The sequence below is a fragment of the Quercus robur genome, chromosome 10 (genome assembly GCF_932294415.1).
Source record: "Quercus robur chromosome 10, dhQueRobu3.1, whole genome shotgun sequence".
Classification (NCBI taxonomy): Eukaryota; Viridiplantae; Streptophyta; class Magnoliopsida; order Fagales; family Fagaceae; genus Quercus; species Quercus robur.
In genome coordinates, this window is record NC_065543.1 from 43553578 (window position 1) to 43574425 (window position 20848).

General features: G+C 37.2%; 2 protein-coding genes across 2 annotated transcripts; both read right to left on the reverse strand.

The window, feature by feature from the left end:
* Positions 1-666: 666 nt before the first annotated feature.
* Positions 667-1585, reverse strand: LOC126702950 (germin-like protein subfamily T member 2). Its single transcript, XM_050401818.1, has one exon. The coding sequence runs from the start codon at positions 1489-1491 to the stop codon at positions 823-825; it is 669 nt and encodes a 222-aa protein (XP_050257775.1). The 5' UTR covers positions 1492-1585; the 3' UTR covers positions 667-822.
* On the reverse strand, positions 667-19675 carry LOC126702951 (germin-like protein subfamily T member 2). The gene is made up of 2 exons (XM_050401819.1): positions 18888-19675; positions 667-802 (listed from the first exon to the last, which is right to left on the reverse strand). The coding sequence occupies exon 1, from the start codon at positions 19574-19576 to the stop codon at positions 18908-18910; it is 669 nt and encodes a 222-aa protein (XP_050257776.1). The 5' UTR covers positions 19577-19675; the 3' UTR covers positions 667-802; positions 18888-18907.
* Positions 19676-20848: the final 1173 nt, after the last annotated feature.

Below are 20848 nucleotides of genomic sequence, written 5' to 3' on the forward strand. Positions count from 1 at the left end.
TTAATCTTTTTATGGATCATCTTACTGGATACACTTTCGTCAATTGTATTAGTACGCAGACAGAATCTCTTAGGTTGATTTAGTTCTTAAGTGCTTACACTCTGCTTTCTGGAACTAGTTACAAATTCTTATTCATTGTTACAGTATGTTACTAATTGATACAATTCATGCCAAACTGTGTAATGAGAGAATTGCGCTTTCCAAAGTTTCATTTTCATTGTTAAATATGTTACTAATTGGTACAAATTCATGTTTCAATAATGGTAATGAAATAAATTCAAATAAAATGCAAAATTTTGGAGTCATTAAACTGCAACTAATGTTGAAGTGCAGAATGAACAATTGACAAATGCCATGGAAGATTTTTTTTTTTTTATTATTTTTAAGAGAAGCCATTAAAGACAATTTAAATCATTACTTTCTACTTAAAAATGAAGCCAGATGAAAATTAATTTGAGTTGTAAGTACTTTGTGACAATTTGCTGTCATTGTATGTGGGGGTTTGACAGAGGACACTTGGATTATTGTATCAGAATTCAGAGGTACATTCTTCAAGGTATCTTATTTAACAGCGAGGGAGCTTCGGTTGTTTTATTTAGAACTCAATACTTGTACTCACAGGTGAAAACATTTATCATAAAATTCATCAATAAACATAACAAGGCATAATCAAAGCAACAAATTTTATAGAATCAATCAATAATTAAAACAACATACACTGATAACCTGAATTACACAGCCCAACAAATGGGAGGCAGGCAATCTCAAACATCGTATTACAAAATCTTCAAATCAAAGGGACCTTAACAGGAAGGCCTTGGCTTAAGAACCAAATTTAGATTTCATGGTATTGATAACAGAATCTTCTACTCGGAAGGCCTGAGTTAACACTTCATTAGGCATTGATGGTTGTGAACCAAAGAGAGTTGTTGCGAGAGTCACAGCCCCTGGCAAGTGACTGTTGAAAGAGGTGTATGCAAGAGCTTTCCCTTTTCCAACATTCTTTTGGAAGTGTACAAGTCCCCTAGGAATGACAAAAATCTCACCAGGTTTCAAAACCTTGGAGTAATACTCATTCTGAGTTGTCACAAACCCCACAAGTACTCTCCCTTTAATGATCACACCAGACTCAGATGCACGAGGGTGAGAGTGTGGTGGATTGAGTCCTCCAGGGCCGTAGTCTACACGGTTCATTGCGATCCCAAGAGTGTTGACAGCAGGGAATGTAAGGACATTTGCAGAAGTGATACTGAAGTTTAAATTTGATGTGTTAGTGACACCCTCTTTGCTCAGATCAAAGAAAAAATCACTTGCACTGACTTTTGAGGCTGGTTTGCATGGGAAGCCATTGATCGACATGGATGCTTTCAAATCTGCAACACAAAAGTCCTGTAATTGATCAGGGTCAGCCGATAGGGAAGGCACCGGGAGAAGCAGCAACACTGTAAGGCAAGATAGCAAGTAGAGGGCTGAGTTTGATGATTTTATCATGGCTGCTAGTGCTACAAGCTCCTGTTTATTAGAGAGTATACAAAATTGTAAAAGATAAAAGTCTTGGGTTGGTTTTGTGGTTGAAGAATGATGATAATGGTTCTATATATAACACTCTTTCTATGTGAAAACAACCCCAATAGTCTTCCTTGCTAGTTTTGCTGATGCAGACATAGGAAGTCACACAAGTAGCAATTAACAAAGTCAAGTGAAAAAGGTGAGCAGTCCTCAAAATATCATTTAATTTTGTATTCGCATATGGTGTTCCGCTTGGAAAATGTTGAAGGATCAGTTGTCTTTGATAAAGATAGCAAGATGGAAAAATCTGAGAGTATGTTTGGTTTATGTGAAAACAGGATGGATGTTTGGTTTATGTGAAAACAGGATGGATGAAAAATAGGTAGAGGAAAATAAGGTGAAAAATGACTTTTTTTACTGTTTGGTTTAGGAGAGAAAATAAGAAAGACAGAAAATAGGGAGGAAAATAATCTATCTGAGCCTACATTTTTTTATCCTTCTAATTTAAGAGAAAAATTGGGAGGAAAAAATGTTGAATGATGTAATTTACACAAATATCCTCACTTTATTTTTTATTTATTTATTTATTTTTTGGCAATCACGTTGCCGGTTGTCTCTTTCTTTTTTCTTTTTTCTTTTTTTTAGGTCTTGGGCGTGATAGTTTATATTTTTACTGGATGTGATTTTTTTTTTTTAACATGTTTTTTATTTTTATAAAAAATTTTGGGTTATTGCTCTTTTTTGTGTGGTTATTTGTCACTTTTTTTTTTTTAATAATTTGACATCATTTTTTAACAGGCCTATATTAGTAAATTTATTCAAACTCATTTTTTTTATCCTTTCACTTTTCCACTCTCAACCAAACAAAAATGAGAGAAAATAATTTTTTTTTATTCTCTCACTCTTTCACCCCTCCTACCAAACGGATCTTTAATTATATTCTAGATCATTAGTTTTTTTTTTTTTTTTGACACTTTGTCAGATGGACAATTCAATAATTTAAAAGAGAGACGATTTTTGACTAATCTTGGAGTAAATGGCTGTAAATTAATAATTCAATGACTAAATGGAAAGGGTTTTGTCATTTTATGACATGAATTTGACTGGGTCCGGTACTTATTGCAATTTCAATTCATTGAATCCTTCAACCTTGGAAATTTTTGCTCTTTATGGAGAACTGTAGTCTTTTTTTTTTTTTTTTTTAGGAGTCTTTACTCGTTATAGTGGTCGGATATGTGGGAAGAGACCTAGTCCATATCTATATTTAGGCAAAAATGACCAAATATACTTAATTTTTAATTAATGTAGTCAGACAACCAATTTTTCAAATTATACAGTAAAATAACTCCTTTTTTTTTCTTTTTTTTTTTTTAACTCGAATATCGTGTTTTCTGCATATTTTGTTACTTAATTATTTTCTTTGAAAGTTTTGCGCAAAACTCAATAGTTCCACTTAAAAATATATATAGTACTTAAGTTCCAATTAAAACTAAACATCAACATTGTTGAGTTTCAAAAGAGTAGGATTTTACTAGATAATTAAAAAAAAAAAAAAAGAGGCTGTTTAGCTACATAATTTAAAAGTTAACAAAATTTCCATATGGTGGTCCCGGGACCTCTCTTCAATGAGCAGTATCACACTATCACTACATGATTGTGTTTTCAAAGAAGTTCTATGATGATACATGACTGCAGATACATCATGGTCTGTCATCTGTGAAAGTTACCAGCTTTCCTTGAACAATTACGGTTTTCCAATTATTAATCTTAATCCATACCCCATGGAGCTGCATAGCTCATTTGAACAAATCAATGCAATTATCAATTGTTTATTTTGACTTGTAAAGGTCCAAATTATTCAAGGTTCGGTATCAGCATCCAGCAAAATTCATGGCAGAAAAATCAGCAACAAGACTGAGTCATGAATTCAATCATGCGTAATCCAATTTCATCACACGCCCTATTTACTTTCAGACTATAGATCGCAGTGATGAATATTTTATTTATTTATTTATTAGAAAATTTGTGGACAATTTTTGTGCCACAGCTTACTTTTGTCATATCTTTGATGTGATTGATGGTAAATCTATATATTACTAAAAGCTGAAAGGTGGCATTTATTGCTATTAAATTCCTATTGCGCCACTTTATCGCCACGTCATTTGCCAAATAATTATTATTTATTCTTTTTTTTTTTTTTACAAAAAAATAAATATAAATAGATTATTAACTTTACATATTCATCTTTGTTGGTTTTAAGATATATATATTTCTTTTTTATTTCCAATTTTCCTATAATTTTTTTTACATTCACTTTTTTTTTTTAAATATTTACACTTTCTTCAACTTTTCTTCTTCCCTCACTTTTTCATCTCCCCACTACCCTTTACTTTAATATTGCTATTCATCTTTCCCTTTATCTTCCTTTATTTGTCTCTTCTTATCCCTTCCCTCTTACTATAGATTTGTTACTCTTTTCCATTCTTTATATAGTTTTCTCTCACAAAAAGGTTTTCTCTCTCTCTCTCTCTCTCTCTCTCTCTCTCTCTCTCTCTCTCTCTCTCTCTCTCTCTCTCTCTCTCTCTCTCTCTCTCTCTCTCTCAATGTTTTGGTGGATTTTTATTTTTTATTGCATCTTCACTTTAGTTTGATAAATTTTTGTGTTTTTAAGAATTCTAATTTAAGTTGATACGATTTAGTTTTGTATTTTATGTTATTATTATTATTATTATTATTATTTTTCTCTTTGATTGTTAAATTTTATCCGATTACATAATAAAAAATTAAAGATAGCAGATAAAAATAAAATAGTATTCCATTACATAGCATAATTTGGATAATTTAGTGTTTATTGTTATATATTTTAATTTTTCTTATTTGTTTCTTCTCTTCTATTTTACTCAATATTGAAATTCAACCACATCCTCTTTATCATTAAATTATTTATATTTTCTCTCTCTTTTTGTTTTAAAAAATAGAAACTGTAATATTTTACTTAAGTTCAAATAAAAGAAAATTGTGCTCATCAAATTGTACTAATTTTTTTTTTAACATTTACACTTTCTCCAACCTTTCTCCTTCTTTTTACCTTTTCATCTCTCCAAACATTCTACCTTGATATCACTCTTTCTCTTTCCTTTTATCTTCCTTTATTATTTTTTTCTTTTTATTATCATTCTCTTAGTATAAATTTGTCATTCACTCTTCCATTCTTTACATAATTTTCTCTCACAAAAAAGTGGTTATTTTCCACTCTTTCTCCCTCAATTTTTTGGTGGATTTTTATTTTTCTTGCATCTCTATTTTAGCTTGATAAAGTTTTGTATTCTTTAGAACTCTATTTTGGTTGATGGGATTTAGTTTTGTGTTTTAAGTTTTTATTTTATTTTTTTATGACTTTGATTATTAAATATTATCATATTGCATTATAAATAATTAAAAATAGTATATAAGAATGTACTATTATTATATTACATAGAATTATTTGGATAAGTTAGTGTTTATTTTTATGTATTTTATTTTTATTTTTTTCTCATATAATTTTATTTAACATTTAAATTCAGCCACATCCCCCATATATATCATTAAATTATTTATATTTCCACTCATTTAAAAAAAAATTTAAAATAATATTTTGCCTAAATTAAATAAATAAAATTGTCCACATTAAGTGGAGTAATGCTAGGGAAACACTTATTCTCACACCCAATGCATCAAAGGAAGGAAAAAAAAAAATCAAGTTAGAAACACTAAATTAAAAAAAAAAACTAATAATTCATATTTAATGTTATAGAATCATCATCAAATTTTGGAAAATGATAGGTTGCCAATGGAGAGAGAGAGAGAGATGGTATAGAAAAAAACCAATACAAAGTAATAAAGAGTAGATAAAGAAAAAAAACCAAAAGTCAATTAGTAATCGTTGATTGGAAAACAAAGAGGTTGTAAGGAGAAATAAAAACTAAAATAGAGATTACCGTGTGGAAAACATTAAAAACTTTACAGTGAAGTAACATAAACCATTAAATTCACTTAAAAAATTAAATCAACAATCAACAATTAAATACAATCATAGTACTAAATTTAAATTTAAAACTAATCAAACTCTAACTATGGAAACCATATTAATCATAACTAAAAAAGAGATGTTCACTAATAGTAGTAGAAATTACATAAGAAATAAAGTTAGAAAATTTAAAAATCCATTTTTTGACATTTCATTTAACCTTATTTATTATATATATATATATATATATATATATATATATGTAGGGACACAGTCCGGAACCGACCGAAATTACAGTTGGGTTAGGACGTGAATGGGCCCATACAATATCATTTGTAGAGAGTGGGATCGAAAGGCTAAGTCATGTTTCCCCGGCTGTGGTTTTGTTAAGATATTTATGCATGGTTCCAGTATATTTGCCTCTGAAGCCCTTTTTCCTTTCAGTGGGACTGGAGGAGCCCCTTTTTAGGTTACATATTTTTTCTTTTATACTCGCATGCATTCAATTTCCTTCGTCCACGTGTAGGGTCGACCCTTTCAAGACTAATACTTGTCCCATCAGTCTCAGACCTAAGTCGTTGAAAGTTGTTGATAAAGTTAATGGATAAGGCTCTGTTAGGCGCAGAGATATGCATGGGGAAGGTGGCAAAGGAAGCCTCTCTTAGATATTTTAGATTTCCCCTTCGAGCATGCCCCTTTACCTTTCTGCCCTTTTTCTTGGGTCAGCCGAGGACTGCACTGTCCTCGGCTGCTTCTCCGGGCCGATTGGGCCACACTATTCTTGAACTCTGGCCATGACCTTTTTAGGCTTGGGCCTTTGGACCCTTCATCAGCAAACGGGCCTGGCCCGTCGATTATTGGACCCCACAATAGCCCCTCAAAATCCTGCTGTCCGGCCTCTTGGTTGGAAATGGGGGTTTTGGTAACTCCGAGCTCTCATTACTGCTTATTTAATTCGGCCCTTGATCAACGTTGGCGACTCTTCACCTCCCCGAGGAATGCGCCGGTCCACAAGATGTTTCCCTCGGTTTACTCGTGATGAGCTTATACCGTTTGGTCATCCGTGGCACGCCTTTAATATCTTCCTTTTACGAGACCTCCCAAATCTTACGGTTACTGATAACGTGGGGGAGCGAAACGGATGCGCATTTATTCGCAGATTTCCTTGGGGATCAGAACGTGTTACGTGCCCTTGTCTTACTCCCTTATATAAAGAGAGAAAACCAGAGGTGATTCTTTCATATCTGAATCCCCTAGGCCCTTCTTCTAGTTCACTTCTTCCGTCTGGTTACTCCTTATCCAATAATACATCCACCGTAGTAGTCGGCCATGAATGAATCATTCCTTTTCCAGAAACGCCATGCCCTAACAAAACTTGAGATGGCTCGGTCAGGGCAAGGATGGTGGAGACTCAAGATTTGTCTCCCCATCCTTTTAGCCAAAATCCGAAGCAGGGACTCGTCACACCTCACTTCCGGTGTGACTGAGTCGAAAACCTCCCTTGTCATCTCCATCCGCTCTCTCATGAGCATACCTAATATGGCTCCCCTTCTCCCTCTTTTGCTTCTTTTACTTTCTTTTCATTGCTTCCCTCTTCTTCTCCTCCTTCCTACTCATGTCCTCCATCTTCTTTTTCCCTTGCTTTCTTCAGCGACAAGAGTTTGCTGAAGTGCTTCCATGTGTTCCAATTCTTCTTCCTTCTCCTTCTTTTCTGTAAGAGGTTCTTATCCCGATATGAGCAGTACTGAGACAAAGATTTCAGAGAGATTTTGAAGGCGCTTTCAGAAGACACCTGGCGGTCTACTTATCTGTATTACGGATGTTATTACTGCTTCGGCAGTTCATTTTTGTATAGGCTTGTGTAAGCCCTTCCTTGTACGTTGTAATAATAATTTTTTATATTAATAAAAGTTACTGTTATTCTATTTCGCATGTTCTGTTTATACGTTTTGATAAATTTGCAAGTTCTGCTCGGCACAGTAATATAGCATTTGAACCCATGATAACTAAGGCCAAAATACTTGCTAATAAAAAGACGCCATGATAACTTTAACAAAATTATTATTCGACATAACAATCCGACCAGTGAGGAACGAGACTTACCTTAACATTAGTCGCGATGGGGACTAAGTGCTTGATAAGGTGTAAAAAGTAATTATCCGAGGACATGTCATCCTTTCAATGAGCAATTTCCTTAGCCTAACGATCATCGGTTCGTTACGCCCTATTCTTAACACACTGGCCTAACCTTTTCCAGTATTTAAGCCGAGAAACTTCTCCATCCGAGTAGTTGATTTCCCAAAAGGTCTGAGTCCGAGGACTTCGCACAGCCAGGGTTTTGTTTAGGACTTATACTTTTTCTTTTAGGTGCTCGGTTTCCCCATAGGCTTGAGTCCGAGGGCTCTGCAAGTCCTAGGTTCTGTCCAAGACTTATAAGATATCTTTTTTGTGTTCTTGGTTTCCCTCTAGGCTTGAGTCCGAGGACCATGCAAGTCCTAGGTTCTGTCCAAGACTTATAAGATATCTCTTTTGTACTTGGTTTTCCCATAGGCTTGAGTCCGAGGACCATGCAAGTCCTAGGTTCTATCCAAGACTCTTTGAGTTCAGATTCTCCCTTTCATAAGGCATCTCCCAAGGCGCCGAACAGGGGTTGTCCTCGGCCACGGCCATTGCTCGGCGTGGGCCACAATACCTGGGCCCTCACGCAAAGCGGGCCCGGGGCCACGAATCCACTTAGCCCATGAATTAAGAGATATTTCTACAACTTCTGGCCACGTGGTACTCTCTGATGTCACAGTGACTGAGGTGCGCCTTTACGAGGCTCTTTAATCTTGTGGTCGCAGTTTGATGTTGGAAGTTGAGCCAGAACTGTTTTGTCTGTAGCGTTCCTTGGGACGCCGCGTGAGTTGACTGCTATCACCTTGTCTTTTCAAATAAATGGGAGGGAGAGAAATTTGCTTTATATATGCACAAATCCTTCAGATTTTCTCCCACATCACAGCTTCCATATCCGGAACTCTCCTCCCTTAGCATAACATGTTTAAGGCAAGGGTTAGGAAGAAAGAACTTTCTCCGCCGCAGATGCACCCTGCCTTCATGAGACTCAGAATAGTACGGTATGGGCATAGGAAGCTTAAGTTCAGAAGAATACTTCATTTCGATCGAGGGGGAAGGGAATCTTTCCCTCTTTTAGTCAAATCCGAAGCAGGTTCTGCCCACGCCAGAATTTTGGTACGACAGAAGAAAGATTTTCCACCATCGGCACCTCTGCTTTGCGGCAGACGTATGTTTAGAGAAAACCCCTCAACTTCCCACTCCCTGCACCTTTCCTTCAACGGTGTCAGGTTCAAGTTGGGTCTCTTTTGTTGTTTGAGTTGTGGGCAAGTGAAAGCATTGAGGAAGAACAAAATCTTGGAGCTGTAGCCAACCTCTCCTCTGATCTACTTCCTCGGCTTTACTTTATTCTCTTGTATATTCCTTTCTTTTTGGTTATGTAGTGATCTTTGGCACAAACTGATTCTAGCTTTTATTGTACGCTGTACTATTTCTTTGCTTTAGTAAAAAATGGAAATTTCTCTACTTGTTTTGAATGCTGTTCCTTTGATAACACTACTCTGTGAGTGGGTGTACTCTATGTGTGTGTTCTTCCTCGGAGGTATTTAAAGCAAGAACTTTTGAAACACAACCCAACTAATTCTAATCTACCGACACTATCAGGCATAGTAATAACTCATAGTAAGTTAAACTTAGGAAACTAACCGAGATGACGGTTGAACGTTCCGTAATAAGCGCGGGAGTATTGTCTGAGGACGACAAACTTTGAATAATTCATCCAAGGGCACGACCGAGCATTGCATGACTTCGATTATGCTTTTGGAAACATGTTACTCCATTCCATACTGGTCCCTTTAGCGTTGAGGATTCAAGGACAAACTAGGAAATCCACGTAATACTGTTTTTCTTTATAAGTAGTTAGTTTCCCCAGAGGCTTGGGTCCGAGGACCATACAAGGCCTTGGTTCTGTCTAAAACTTGTATGCTTCCTTTTTTTAAGTAGTTGGTTTCCCCAGAGGCTTGGGTCCGAGGACCATGCAAGGCCTTGGTTCTGTCCAAAACTTGTATTCCCTTTTTAAGTAGTTGGTTTCCCCAGAGGCTTGGGTCCGAGGACCATGCAAGGCCTTGGTTCTGTCCAAAACTTGTATGCTTCTTTTTAAGTAGTTGGTTTCCCCAGAGGCTTAGGTCCGAGGACCATGCAAGGCCTTGGTTCTGTCCAAAACCTGTATGCTTCTTTTTTAAGTAGTTGGTTTCCCCAGAGGCTTGGGTCCGAGGACCACACAAGGCCTTGGTTCTGTCCAAAACTTGTATGCTTCTTTTTTAAGTAGTTGGTTTCCCCAGAGGCTTGGGTCTGAGGACCATACAAGGCCTTGATTCTGTCCAAAACTTGTATGCTTCTTTTTTAAGTAGTTGGTTTCCCCAGAGGCTTGGGTCCGAGGACCATACAAGGCCTTGGTTCTGTCCAAAACTTGTATGCTTCCTTTTTTAAGTAGTTGGTTTCTCCAGAGGCTTGGGTCCGAGGACCATGCAAGGCCTTGGTTCTGTCCAAAACTTGTATTCTCTTTTTAAGTAGTTGGTTTCCCCAGAGGCTTGGGTCCGAGGACCATGCAAGGCCTTGGTTCTGTCCAAAACTTGTATGCTTCTTTTTAAGTAGTTGGTTTCCCCAGAGACTTGGGTCCGAGGACCATGCAAGGCCTTGGTTCTGTCCAAAACTTGTATGCTTCTTTTTAAGTAGTTGGTTTCCCCAGAGGCTTGGGTCCGAGGACCATGCAAGGCCTTGGTTCTGTCCAAAACTTGTATGCTTCTTTTTTAAGTAGTTGGTTTCCCCAGAGGCTTGGGTCCGAGGACCATACAAGGCCTTAGTTCTGTCCAAAACTTGTATGCTTCTTTTTTAAGTAGTTGGTTTCCCCAGAGGCTTGGGTCCGAGGACCATACAAGGCCTTGGTTCTGTCCAAAACTTGTATGCTTCTTTTTAAGTAGTTGGTTTCCCCAGAGGCTTGGGTCCGAGGACCATGCAAGGCCTTGGTTCTGTCCAAAACTTGTATGCTTCTTTTTTAAGTAGTTGGTTTCCCCAGAGGCTTGGGTCCGAGGACCATACAAGGCCTTGGTTCTGTCCAAAACTTGTATGCTTCTTTTTTAAGTAGTTGGTTTCCCCAGAGGCTTGGGTCCGAGGACCATACAAGGCCTTGGTTCTGTCCAAAACTTGTATGCTTCCTTTTTTAAGTAGTTGGTTTCCCCATAGGCTTGGGTCCGAGGACCATGCAAGGCCTTAGTTCTGTCCAAAACTTGTATTCTCTTTTTAAGTAGTTGGTTTCCCCAGAGGCTTGGGTCCGAGGACCATGCAAGGCCTTGGTTCTGTCCAAAACTTGTATGCTTCTTTTTAAGTAGTTGGTTTCCCTAGAGGCTTGGGTCCGAGGACCATGCAAGGCCTTGGTTCTGTCCAAAACTTGTATTCTCTTTTTAAGTAGTTGGTTTCCCCAGAGGCTTGGGTCCGAGGACCATGCAAGGCCTTGGTTCTGTCCAAAACTTGTATGCTTCTTTTTAAGTAGTTGGTTTCCCTAGAGGCTTGGGTCCGAGGACCATACAAGGCCTTGGTTCTGTCCAAAACTTGTATGCTTCTTTTTAAGTAGTTGGTTTCCCCAGAGGACCATACAAGGCCTTGGTTCTGTCCAAAACTTGTATGCTTCTTTTTTAAGTAGTTGGTTTCCTCAGAGGCTTGGGTCCGAGGACCATACAAGGTCTTGGTTCTGTCCAAAACTTGTATGCTTCTTTTTTAAGTAGTTGGTTTCCCCAGAGGCTTGGGTCCGAGGACCATACAAGGCCTTGGTTCTGTCCAAAACTTGTATGCTTCTTTTTAAGTAGTTGGTTTCCCCAGAGGCTTGGGTCCGAGGACCATGCAAGGCCTTGGTTCTGTCCAAAACTTGTATGCTTCTTTTTTAAGTAGTTGGTTTCCCCAGAGGCTTGGGTCCGAGGACCATACAAGGCCTTGGTTCTGTCCAAAACTTGTATGCTTCTTTTTTAAGTAGTTGGTTTCCCCAGAGGCTTGGGTCCGAGGACCATACAAGGCCTTGGTTCTGTCCAAAACTTGTATGCTTCCTTTTTTAAGTAGTTGGTTTCCCCATAGGCTTGGGTCCGAGGACCATGCAAGGCCTTAGTTCTGTCCAAAACTTGTATTCTCTTTTTAAGTAGTTGGTTTCCCCAGAGGCTTGGGTCCGAGGACCATGCAAGGCCTTGGTTCTGTCCAAAACTTGTATGCTTCTTTTTAAGTAGTTGGTTTCCCTAGAGGCTTGGGTCCGAGGACCATGCAAGGCCTTGGTTCTGTCCAAAACTTGTATTCTCTTTTTAAGTAGTTGGTTTCCCCAGAGGCTTGGGTCCGAGGACCATGCAAGGCCTTGGTTCTGTCCAAAACTTGTATGCTTCTTTTTAAGTAGTTGGTTTCCCTAGAGGCTTGGGTCCGAGGACCATACAAGGCCTTGGTTCTGTCCAAAACCTGTATGCTTCTTTTTAAGTAGTTGGTTTCCCCAGAGGACCATACAAGGCCTTGGTTCTGTCCAAAACTTGTATGCTTCTTTTTAAGTAGTTGGTTTCCCCAGAGGCTTGGGTCCGAGGACCATGCAAGGCCTTGGTTCTGTCCAAAACTTGTATGCTTCTTTTTTAAGTAGTTGGTTTCCCTAGAGGCTTGGGTCCGAGGACCATACAAGGCCTTGGTTCTGTCCAAAACTTGTATGCTTCTTTTTAAGTAGTTGGTTTCCCCTGAGGCTTAGGTCCGAGGACCATGCAAGGCCTTAGTTCTGTCCAAAACTTGTATGCTTCTTTTTTAAGTAGTTGGTTTCCGCAGAGGCTTGGGTCCGAGGACCATACAAGGCCTTGGTTCTGTCCAAAACTTGTATGCTTCTTTTTTAAGTAGTTGGTTTCCCCAGAGGCTTGGGTCCGAGGACCATACAAGGCCTTGGTTCTGTCCAAAACTTGTATGCTTCCTTTTTTAAGTAGTTGGTTTCCCCAGAGGCTTGGGTCCGAGGACCATGCAAGGCCTTGGTTCTGTCCAAAACTTGTATTCTCTTTTTAAGTAGTTGGTTTCCCCAGAGGCTTGGGTCCGAGGACCATGCAAGGCCTTGGTTCTGTCCAAAACTTGTATGCTTCTTTTTAAGTAGTTGCTTTCCCTAGAGGCTTGGGTCCGAGGACCATGCAAGGCCTTGGTTCTGTCCAAAACTTGTATTCTCTTTTTAAGTAGTTGGTTTCCCCAGAGGCTTGGGTCCGAGGACTATGCAAGGCCTTGGTTCTGTCCAAAACTTGTATGCTTCTTTTTAAGTAGTTGGTTTCCCCAGAGGCTTGGGTCCGAGGACCATACAAGGCCTTGGTTCTGTCCAAAACTTGTATGCTTCTTTTTTAAGTAGTTGGTTTCCCCAGAGGCTTGGGTCCGAGGACCATACAAGGCCTTGGTTCTGTCCAAAACTTGTATGCTTCTTTTTTTAAGTAGTTCGTTTCCCCAGAGGCTTGGGTCCGAGGACCATACAAGGCCTTGGTTCTGTCCAAAACTTGTATGCTTCTTTTTAAGTAGTTGGTTTCCCTAGAGGCTTGGGTCCGAGGACCATACAAGGCCTTGGTTCTGTCCAAAACTTGTATGCTTCTTTTTAAGTAGTTGGTTTCCCCAGAGGCTTAGGTCCGAGGACCATACAAGGCCTTGGTTCTGTCCAAAACTTGTATGCTTCTTTTTTAAGTAGTTGGTTTCCCCAGAGGCTTGGGTCCGAGAACCATGCAAGGCCTTGGTTCTGTCCAAAACTTGTATTCTCTTTTTAAATAGTTGGTTTCCCTAGAGGCTTGGGTCCGAGGACCATGCAAGGCCTTGGTTCTGTCCAAAACTTGTATTCTCTTTTTAAGTAGTTGGTTTCCCCAGAGGCTTGGGTCCGAGGACCATGCAAGGCCTTGGTTCTGTCCAAAACTTGTATTCTTCCTTATTTGCTTATCTCCCGAAGGTTTAGCTCCTCGAATAAGGTGGGGGAAGCTGGCCTGATGTTTGAAGCCCCTAGGCTTGCCCATGTCGTTGACACCGTGGAACGTAGCCCCTAGTGGGAGCCTATGTTGGAATAGCAACAATGTGTCGCCGGTGATACAGGCATCCTCATAGTCCCTTGTTCGATAGAAGCTCAACTTCGCCACCGCTCGAGCTAACACGCAAGCCTCCCCACAGACGGCGCCAATTGTAGGGACACAGTCCGGAACCGACCGAAATTGCAGTTGGGTCAGGACGTGAATGGGCCCATACAATATCATTTGTAGAGAGTGGGATCGAAAGGCTAAGTCATGTTTCCTCGGCTGTGGTTTTGTTAAGATATTTATGCATGGTTCCAGTGTATTTGCCTCTGAAGCCCTTTTTCCTTTCGGTGGGACTGGAGGAGCCCCTTTTTAGGTTACATATTTTTTCTTTTATACTCGCATGCGTTCAATTTCCTTCGTCCACGTGTAGGGTCGACCCTTTCAAGACTGATACTTGTCCCATCAGTCTCAGACCTAAGTCGTTGAGAGTTGTTGATAAAGTTAATGGATAAGGCTCTGTTAAGCGCAGAGATATGCATGGGGAAGGTGGCAAAGGAAGCCTCTCCTAGATATTTTAGATTTCCCCTTCGAGCATGCCCCTTTACCTTTCTGCCCTTTTTCTTGGGTCAGCCGAGGACTGCACTGTCCTCGGCTGCTTCTCCGGGCCAATTGGGCCACACTATTCTTGAACTCTGGCCATGACCTTTTTAGGCTTGGGCCTTTGGACCCTTCATCAGCAAACGGGCCTGGCCCGTCGATTATTGGACCCCACAATATATATATATATATATATATATAATTTTCATACACTATTACTTTTGAAAATCTAATGAACAGTGCTACCTCTTATTTATTGTCTTTGTTATGCAAATCATCAGTTAGTAAATATATGATAATGGTAAGAAGCGCTACAAATGAGATCACTAAAAAAAAATATAAAATTAATTAGTCACTATCATTATGGAGTAATAGTCTACAATTTTATGCACCCAAAAAAATGAAATATATAAAGTTTTCTTAAAGGTATGTGTAAAGATTCATTATATATATATGTGTGTATAAAGGTAAAAAAAAAAGGTATATTTAAGGTTTTTATTAACTTAAAAACTAATGGTTAATAACTAAAATTATAGTATTAATAAAATATTTAATGAGACTATCTTAAAAAAATTATTACACACAACGCGCGGGTATGCAACTAGTGATAGATAAAAGTGGGAGGTCCACGTGAAAATGATAGACAATTATTTACAGTTGATGAGAGTTGTGAAAAAAAATTATGGCACAAAATTTGTGATCCTAGAGAAATTCTTTATTTAATAGCGTTGCATGTCAAATTAAGTAATTTCACCCAAGCATTTTGTTAGATACATAGGATAAAAAAAATTAACGGAATGTGCTAATGACATAAATGATAATGTTTTTAATAGTTTAGGGTGGAAAATCTAATGATAGTCTAAGGAAGAAAATTGAACTTCATGTCAATTTTAAAGCTGAAAACAATATTTTGTTAAAAATAATCTCTACAATGTATGCAAATATGCAATACATTTTTCCTTCACACTATAAAGTAAAATTATTATCAAAATATACTTTGCTCATTCATTTTTACATTTTAATTTCTAAATAGAATTTCTTATTTCCAGTGAGTTAGTAATAAAAGGAGCCAGATTTTGGTGCAATGGCAAGTGTTATTAGCCTAATTGATATGTTGTGGGTTCTAGCACGAGAATTGATTTTTCTAAAATTTAGGATACGGCTGTCTACCAATCACCTTTCTTGAGCCTCATAAAAGTGAGAACCTCGAGTATTGAATATGTCATTTTCGTGGCGTTGGTTAGTACATGAAATTCTATTAGGGGTAGATGCTTTCTTCTGGGGCAAGGCCTCTGTATAAACGTTTGGGATGATCCTTGGATCCTGTGGCTACAGGAATCCTATTCCTACTTCCCTTACACAAGACAACGTGATTTGGTCGGAGAGAGATCTCCACTCTTTTTGGTCAGGTCCGCATAATATTGGGCTGATAAAGAGCACAGATTCAATAATTCTCATACCTCCTTTTGGAAATCTTTATGGTAAAGCATATTCCATGAATGGTTAAAAATGTTGATGCTTCTTTTTACCCCTAAAAGCAAGATTAGTGAAAAGATTGGGAGGGAAGAATACACATCAGCACATGGTATCTATGTGGTAGAAAGGCAGAATTGAGGTTCACTTGTTTTTAAGTTGTGATGTTCTTCTCCAAAAAAAGAAAAAGAAAAAAGTGATGTGGTAAGATTAGTGTGGTTTAGATCAGTTTTGAGAGACAAACAAGGTTAGTGTAGACTAAAGTCTTGTTCTGATTAAGGCTTTTGAATCCTAGATAGTGAGTCATTGCAAGGAGGGCTTTCCAAAGATCAAACTCTTCTTATTGTAGCTGTGACCATGTACATGATTTGGAAATTAAGAAATAAAGTGATTCTAACAAGTAAGCCTCTCAATCTTGATGGTTTGAATCAATAAATTCATTTGGACTATCAGAGATTCGAAGCCAAGACCCCTAAACCCCAACTTTGCATGCAAATTTCGAGACAAGTCTAGTGGGAAAGATCTCCTTGCTATTGGTGGAAAGCAAATGTTGATGCTTCTTGTTAGATGGTAAAGTGCATGTTGCGATAATGGTGATGAATTATGCAGGTGAATTCTTGAAAGCATTGGGTGAAAAGAATCTCACTTGTCTCTGCTCCAGTCAATTTTCAACTCAATAACAGAAAATCTCTTTTAATGCTTCTATAATTCTAAGATAAAGTTATTGTTCTGCCAAAAGTTAAAGATATGATTTTAAGAATGAGAGAAACTATAGTAACCTATTAATTTTGTTGAATCATAATTTACCCTCACACCTTAATCTGCCTGCTAAATAGTCATATGTCTGTTTTACTTTCTTATGCCAGTCATTGTTTCTTTGCAACTTCAATAGGTGTTTCTATTTCACAAAATTTTTATAAAAAGTGATAAATTGAATTTCTAACCAAAGTTTTTTATGGCGCAGCTTGAAGCTGCCCTTCAATATGTTATTAAATTTTTAGATTTATGCCACCACTCTCATATCCTATTTCCTTATATATTCCATTGGACTGTTAATGCCTTCAGAATTTTTTTTTTTGTTGCTGTGTAAGTCATGGCCTTAGTTTGGCTCTCTGAATAACATATAGTGGCACCTTAACTACTTCATACTTTGTTACAGGAAAAATGAATATATGAATTTCTGATATGTTGATATTGATCTAGAGTGTGGCTATTTCTAAATAACTGGGTTGATTAAAAGAACCGCACACACACATTCGTTCACATCTACAATAAAGCCATCCCTGATTTAACCCCCCCCCCCCCCCCCCCCCTTTCTCTTTTTTGGCAAGCTACTTTTTTTGTCCCTAGATATATTAAGAGTTCAATTTCATCCATCAACTTTTAATTGTTTCAATTTAGTTCCAACATTTTGCAATTGATTGATTTCTGTGAAATTCTTTTCAAATTGAGTGAATTTGCTTTGATCCTTGTTAATAAAAAGAACAAAGAGTTTGAAGGGGGAAAAATTAGTACAACTTCCTGTAGTTAATGTTGACAAGAAGTGGGAACATTGAACTTCATTAGAACTTTAGCAACTAAATTGACACAATCAGTAGTTTAACGATGAAATTGAATGTTCTCACATGGTTCAGGACCAATATAGTTTGTTTGGCCTATTTAATATATATTTTTCCCCTTCACATTATTCTTCTTTTTCTGCTTTACTTGTTCTTTCAAGAGCTTCCAAAATGTATGTGAGCTTCTGTGTGCATGATTATGCCAACTCCTCTCACCATTTGGTGCCACTCTTGGACATCGGTGCACTCTTCCACCCCAAATTCATTAATCCCTTTCAGTGCTTTAAATCAAATACTCTAAGTACATGGACAAATCACGCTTCTATATCTTTAGGTTCAATTTGTCATGTCGGCTTGTATTTTATTCCCAAGGGCCAAATCACGCTTGTCCGTTTTTTCTTGCTCATTAGTTTTTCTGTGGATAGGCTCTTGGGAATCTGCTTTGAATATTAAGTTATCCTCTTGTGAACAGAATATCACTTTTTTAATTGTATCACAGATCCAAAAAGAAGAATTTTGGAATTATATGCTGTAGGACTTTTCTAACTAATTGATCTGCTGTTTCAGCTTGGTGCACTGTCATTTGATGCTTCTGGAATGATGTTTGGATCACAAGCAATGAGGGAATACGCTCAAAGCGCACAACCTAAATGGCTGCATATGCAGGTTGGTGGTAGTTTTGAAAGAGCAACATAATCTTGAGTGCGCAAGAAGATTAGAGAAGAATTGGTACTTAAATCATTTATAATCAAAGGGCAGCTGTGCTGTAGGTTCTCCACGTTTGATGCTGAAGTGTGTTTCCTAGTCTCTTTTAATGTCCTAAAATTTTAATATGAAATCATATGTAGAAAATGCATTAATCCTTTTATGTATCATCTTAATGGATACATTTTAGTTAATTGTATTAGTACATAGATAGAATCTCCTAGGTTGAATTAGTTCTTAAGCCGTGTAAGCAAAGGACTCTGCTTTCTGGAACTTAGTTACAAATTCTAATTCATTGTTACAGTTACTAATTGATACAATTTCATGCCAAACTGTGTAATGAGAGAATTTTGCTTTCCAAAGTTTCTTTTTCATTGTTAAATATGTTACTAATTGGTACAAATACATGTTTCAATAATGGTAATGAAATAAATTCAAATAATGCAAAATTTTGGAGTCATTAAAATAGAACTAATGTTGAAGTACAGAATGAGCAATAGACAAATGCCATAAGAGACGATTTATTTTTATTTTTTATTTTTTTGAGAGAAGCCATTAAAGCCAATTTGAATAATTACTCAACTTAAAATGAAACCAAATGGAAATTTGCCGTTATTGTTTGTGGGGTTTGATACAGGACACTTTTAGATTATTGTATCTGAATTCAGAGCAGAGGTATATTCTTCAAGGTATTTTTTTTACAGTGAGGGAGATTCAGTTGTGTTATTTAGAACTTAATACTTCATCTCACAGGTGAAAACATTTATCATAAAATTCATCTATAAAGATAACAACATAGGTATCATAAAATCAATCAATAAAAATAACAAAGTTTAATAAATCAATCAATAATCAATACAACATACACTGATAACCTGAATTACACAGCCCAACAAATGGGGGGTAGGCAATCTCAAACATCTTATTACACAATCTTCAAATCATGGGGACCTTAACAGGAAGGCCTTGGCTTAAGAACCAAATTTAGATTTTATGGTATTGATAACAGAATCATCTACTCGGAAGGCCTGAGTTAACACTTCATTAGGCATTGGGGGTTGTGAACCAAAGAGAGTTGTTGAGAGAATCACAGCCCCTGGCATGTGACTATTGAAAGAAGTGAAGACAATACCTTTCCCTTTTCCAACATTCTTTTGGAAGTGTACAAGTCCCCTAGGAATGACAAAGATCTCTCCAGGAGTTAAAACCTTAGAGTAATACACATTGGAAGTTGTCACAAACCCCACAAGTATCCTCCCTTTAATGACCAAACCCATCTCAGTTGCACGAGGGTGAGAGTGTGGTGGATTAAGTCCTCCAGGGCCATAGTCTAGACGGTTCATTGCAATCCCAAGAGTGTTGACAGCAGGAAATGAAAGGACATTTGCAGGAGTGAGACTGAAGTTTAAGTTTGATGTGTTAGTGATACCCTCTTTGCTCAGATCAAAGAAAAAATCACTTGCACTAACTTTTGAGGCAGGTATGCAAGGAAATCCATTGATTGATATGGATGCATTCAAATCTGCAACACAAAAGTCCTGTAACGAATCGGGGTCAGCTGATAGGGAAGGCACCGGGAGAAGCAGTAACATTAGAAGGCAAGATAGCAGGTAGAGGGGTGAGTTTGATGATTTCATCATGGCTGCTAGAGACTCCTGTTTTTTAGAGAGTACAAGATTGTAAAAAAAATGAGTTTTTGGCTGGTTTTGTGGTTGAAGAATGAATATCGTGGTTCTATATATAAATCTCTTTCTATGTGAAAACCCCAATGACTTCTTAGTTTTGCTGATGCTGAGACATAGGTAGTGACACAAGCAGCAACAGTCCACTGAAGATGGCGTGTTTTGGTCAAATTATCTTTTAAATTTTGTATTAGCAAATCGTGTCCCTCTTTGAAACTGTCAAAGGATCAATTAGCTTTGATAGAGATAGCAAAATGGAATGTCTTAGTTATTTTCTAAAGCTTTTTAATAAATGTCTATTTTTGACAGTGTCAGATGAATAAAACAATAATTTAAAATAGTCTTCTGAACTAATCTTGAAGTAGATGGCTGTATAGGAACAATTCAATAACTTAATGGAAAGGGTTTTATTTTGACATGAATGTGAATGGGGCCCTGGTTCTTTTGCAGTTTCAATTCATTGACTCCTTCAACCTTGAGCTTCTTTTTAATGCGCAGTAACTACATGCATGGACGGAGCCATTGTTGAACTTGTGCCCCAAATATTTTTTTTAAAAAGATATTATTATATATATGAGTATTAATTTTAGTAATTTTGTTTTATAAAATTACACTTTTGTCCTTTTAAAAATATTATTGATTATTTTAATAAGCAGTAACTACATGCATGGATGGAGCCATGGTTGGACTTGGGGGCAATGGCCCCCCAAATATATTTTTTTTTAAATATTATTATATATATGGGTACTAATTTTAGTAATTTTGTTTTATAAAATTACACATTTGTCCCCTTAAAAATATCATTGATCTATATATTATATTACTAAAAGCTGAAGCGTAACATTTATTATTGCTATGCTCCAATTGAGCCACGTCATCATCCATGTTATCTTTTTATTTTTTTATTTTTCCTTTTTTGTTAATTTTATTACTTTTTTAAAAGAATGCAAAATATATGATGACTTACATATTCTCATGACTTTACACATTCTAAATAGTCTTAATTATTTTGCTTTGCTACATATTCTCATGACTTTACAATATATCATGACTTTACATATTCTCATGACTTTTTTGCATTAAATTATGCTCTCCTCCTATTACTGGATTTTATTAAAAAATAACTATAAAACCTAAACTATATTATTAGTTAAGAAATGTTTGAAACAAATTTCATTTCTAACAAATCAAGTCCAAAGGACTTGATTTTGCTCTGAGAAAATCAAGTGT

What these genes read in the sequence shown, in the direction of transcription:
- LOC126702950 (XM_050401818.1), bottom strand. Translation starts at nt 1,491, where the DNA reads ATGATAAAATCATCAAACTCAGCCCTCTACTTGCTATCTTGCCTTACA.
- LOC126702951 (XM_050401819.1), bottom strand. Translation starts at nt 19,576, where the DNA reads ATGATGAAATCATCAAACTCACCCCTCTACCTGCTATCTTGCCTTCTA.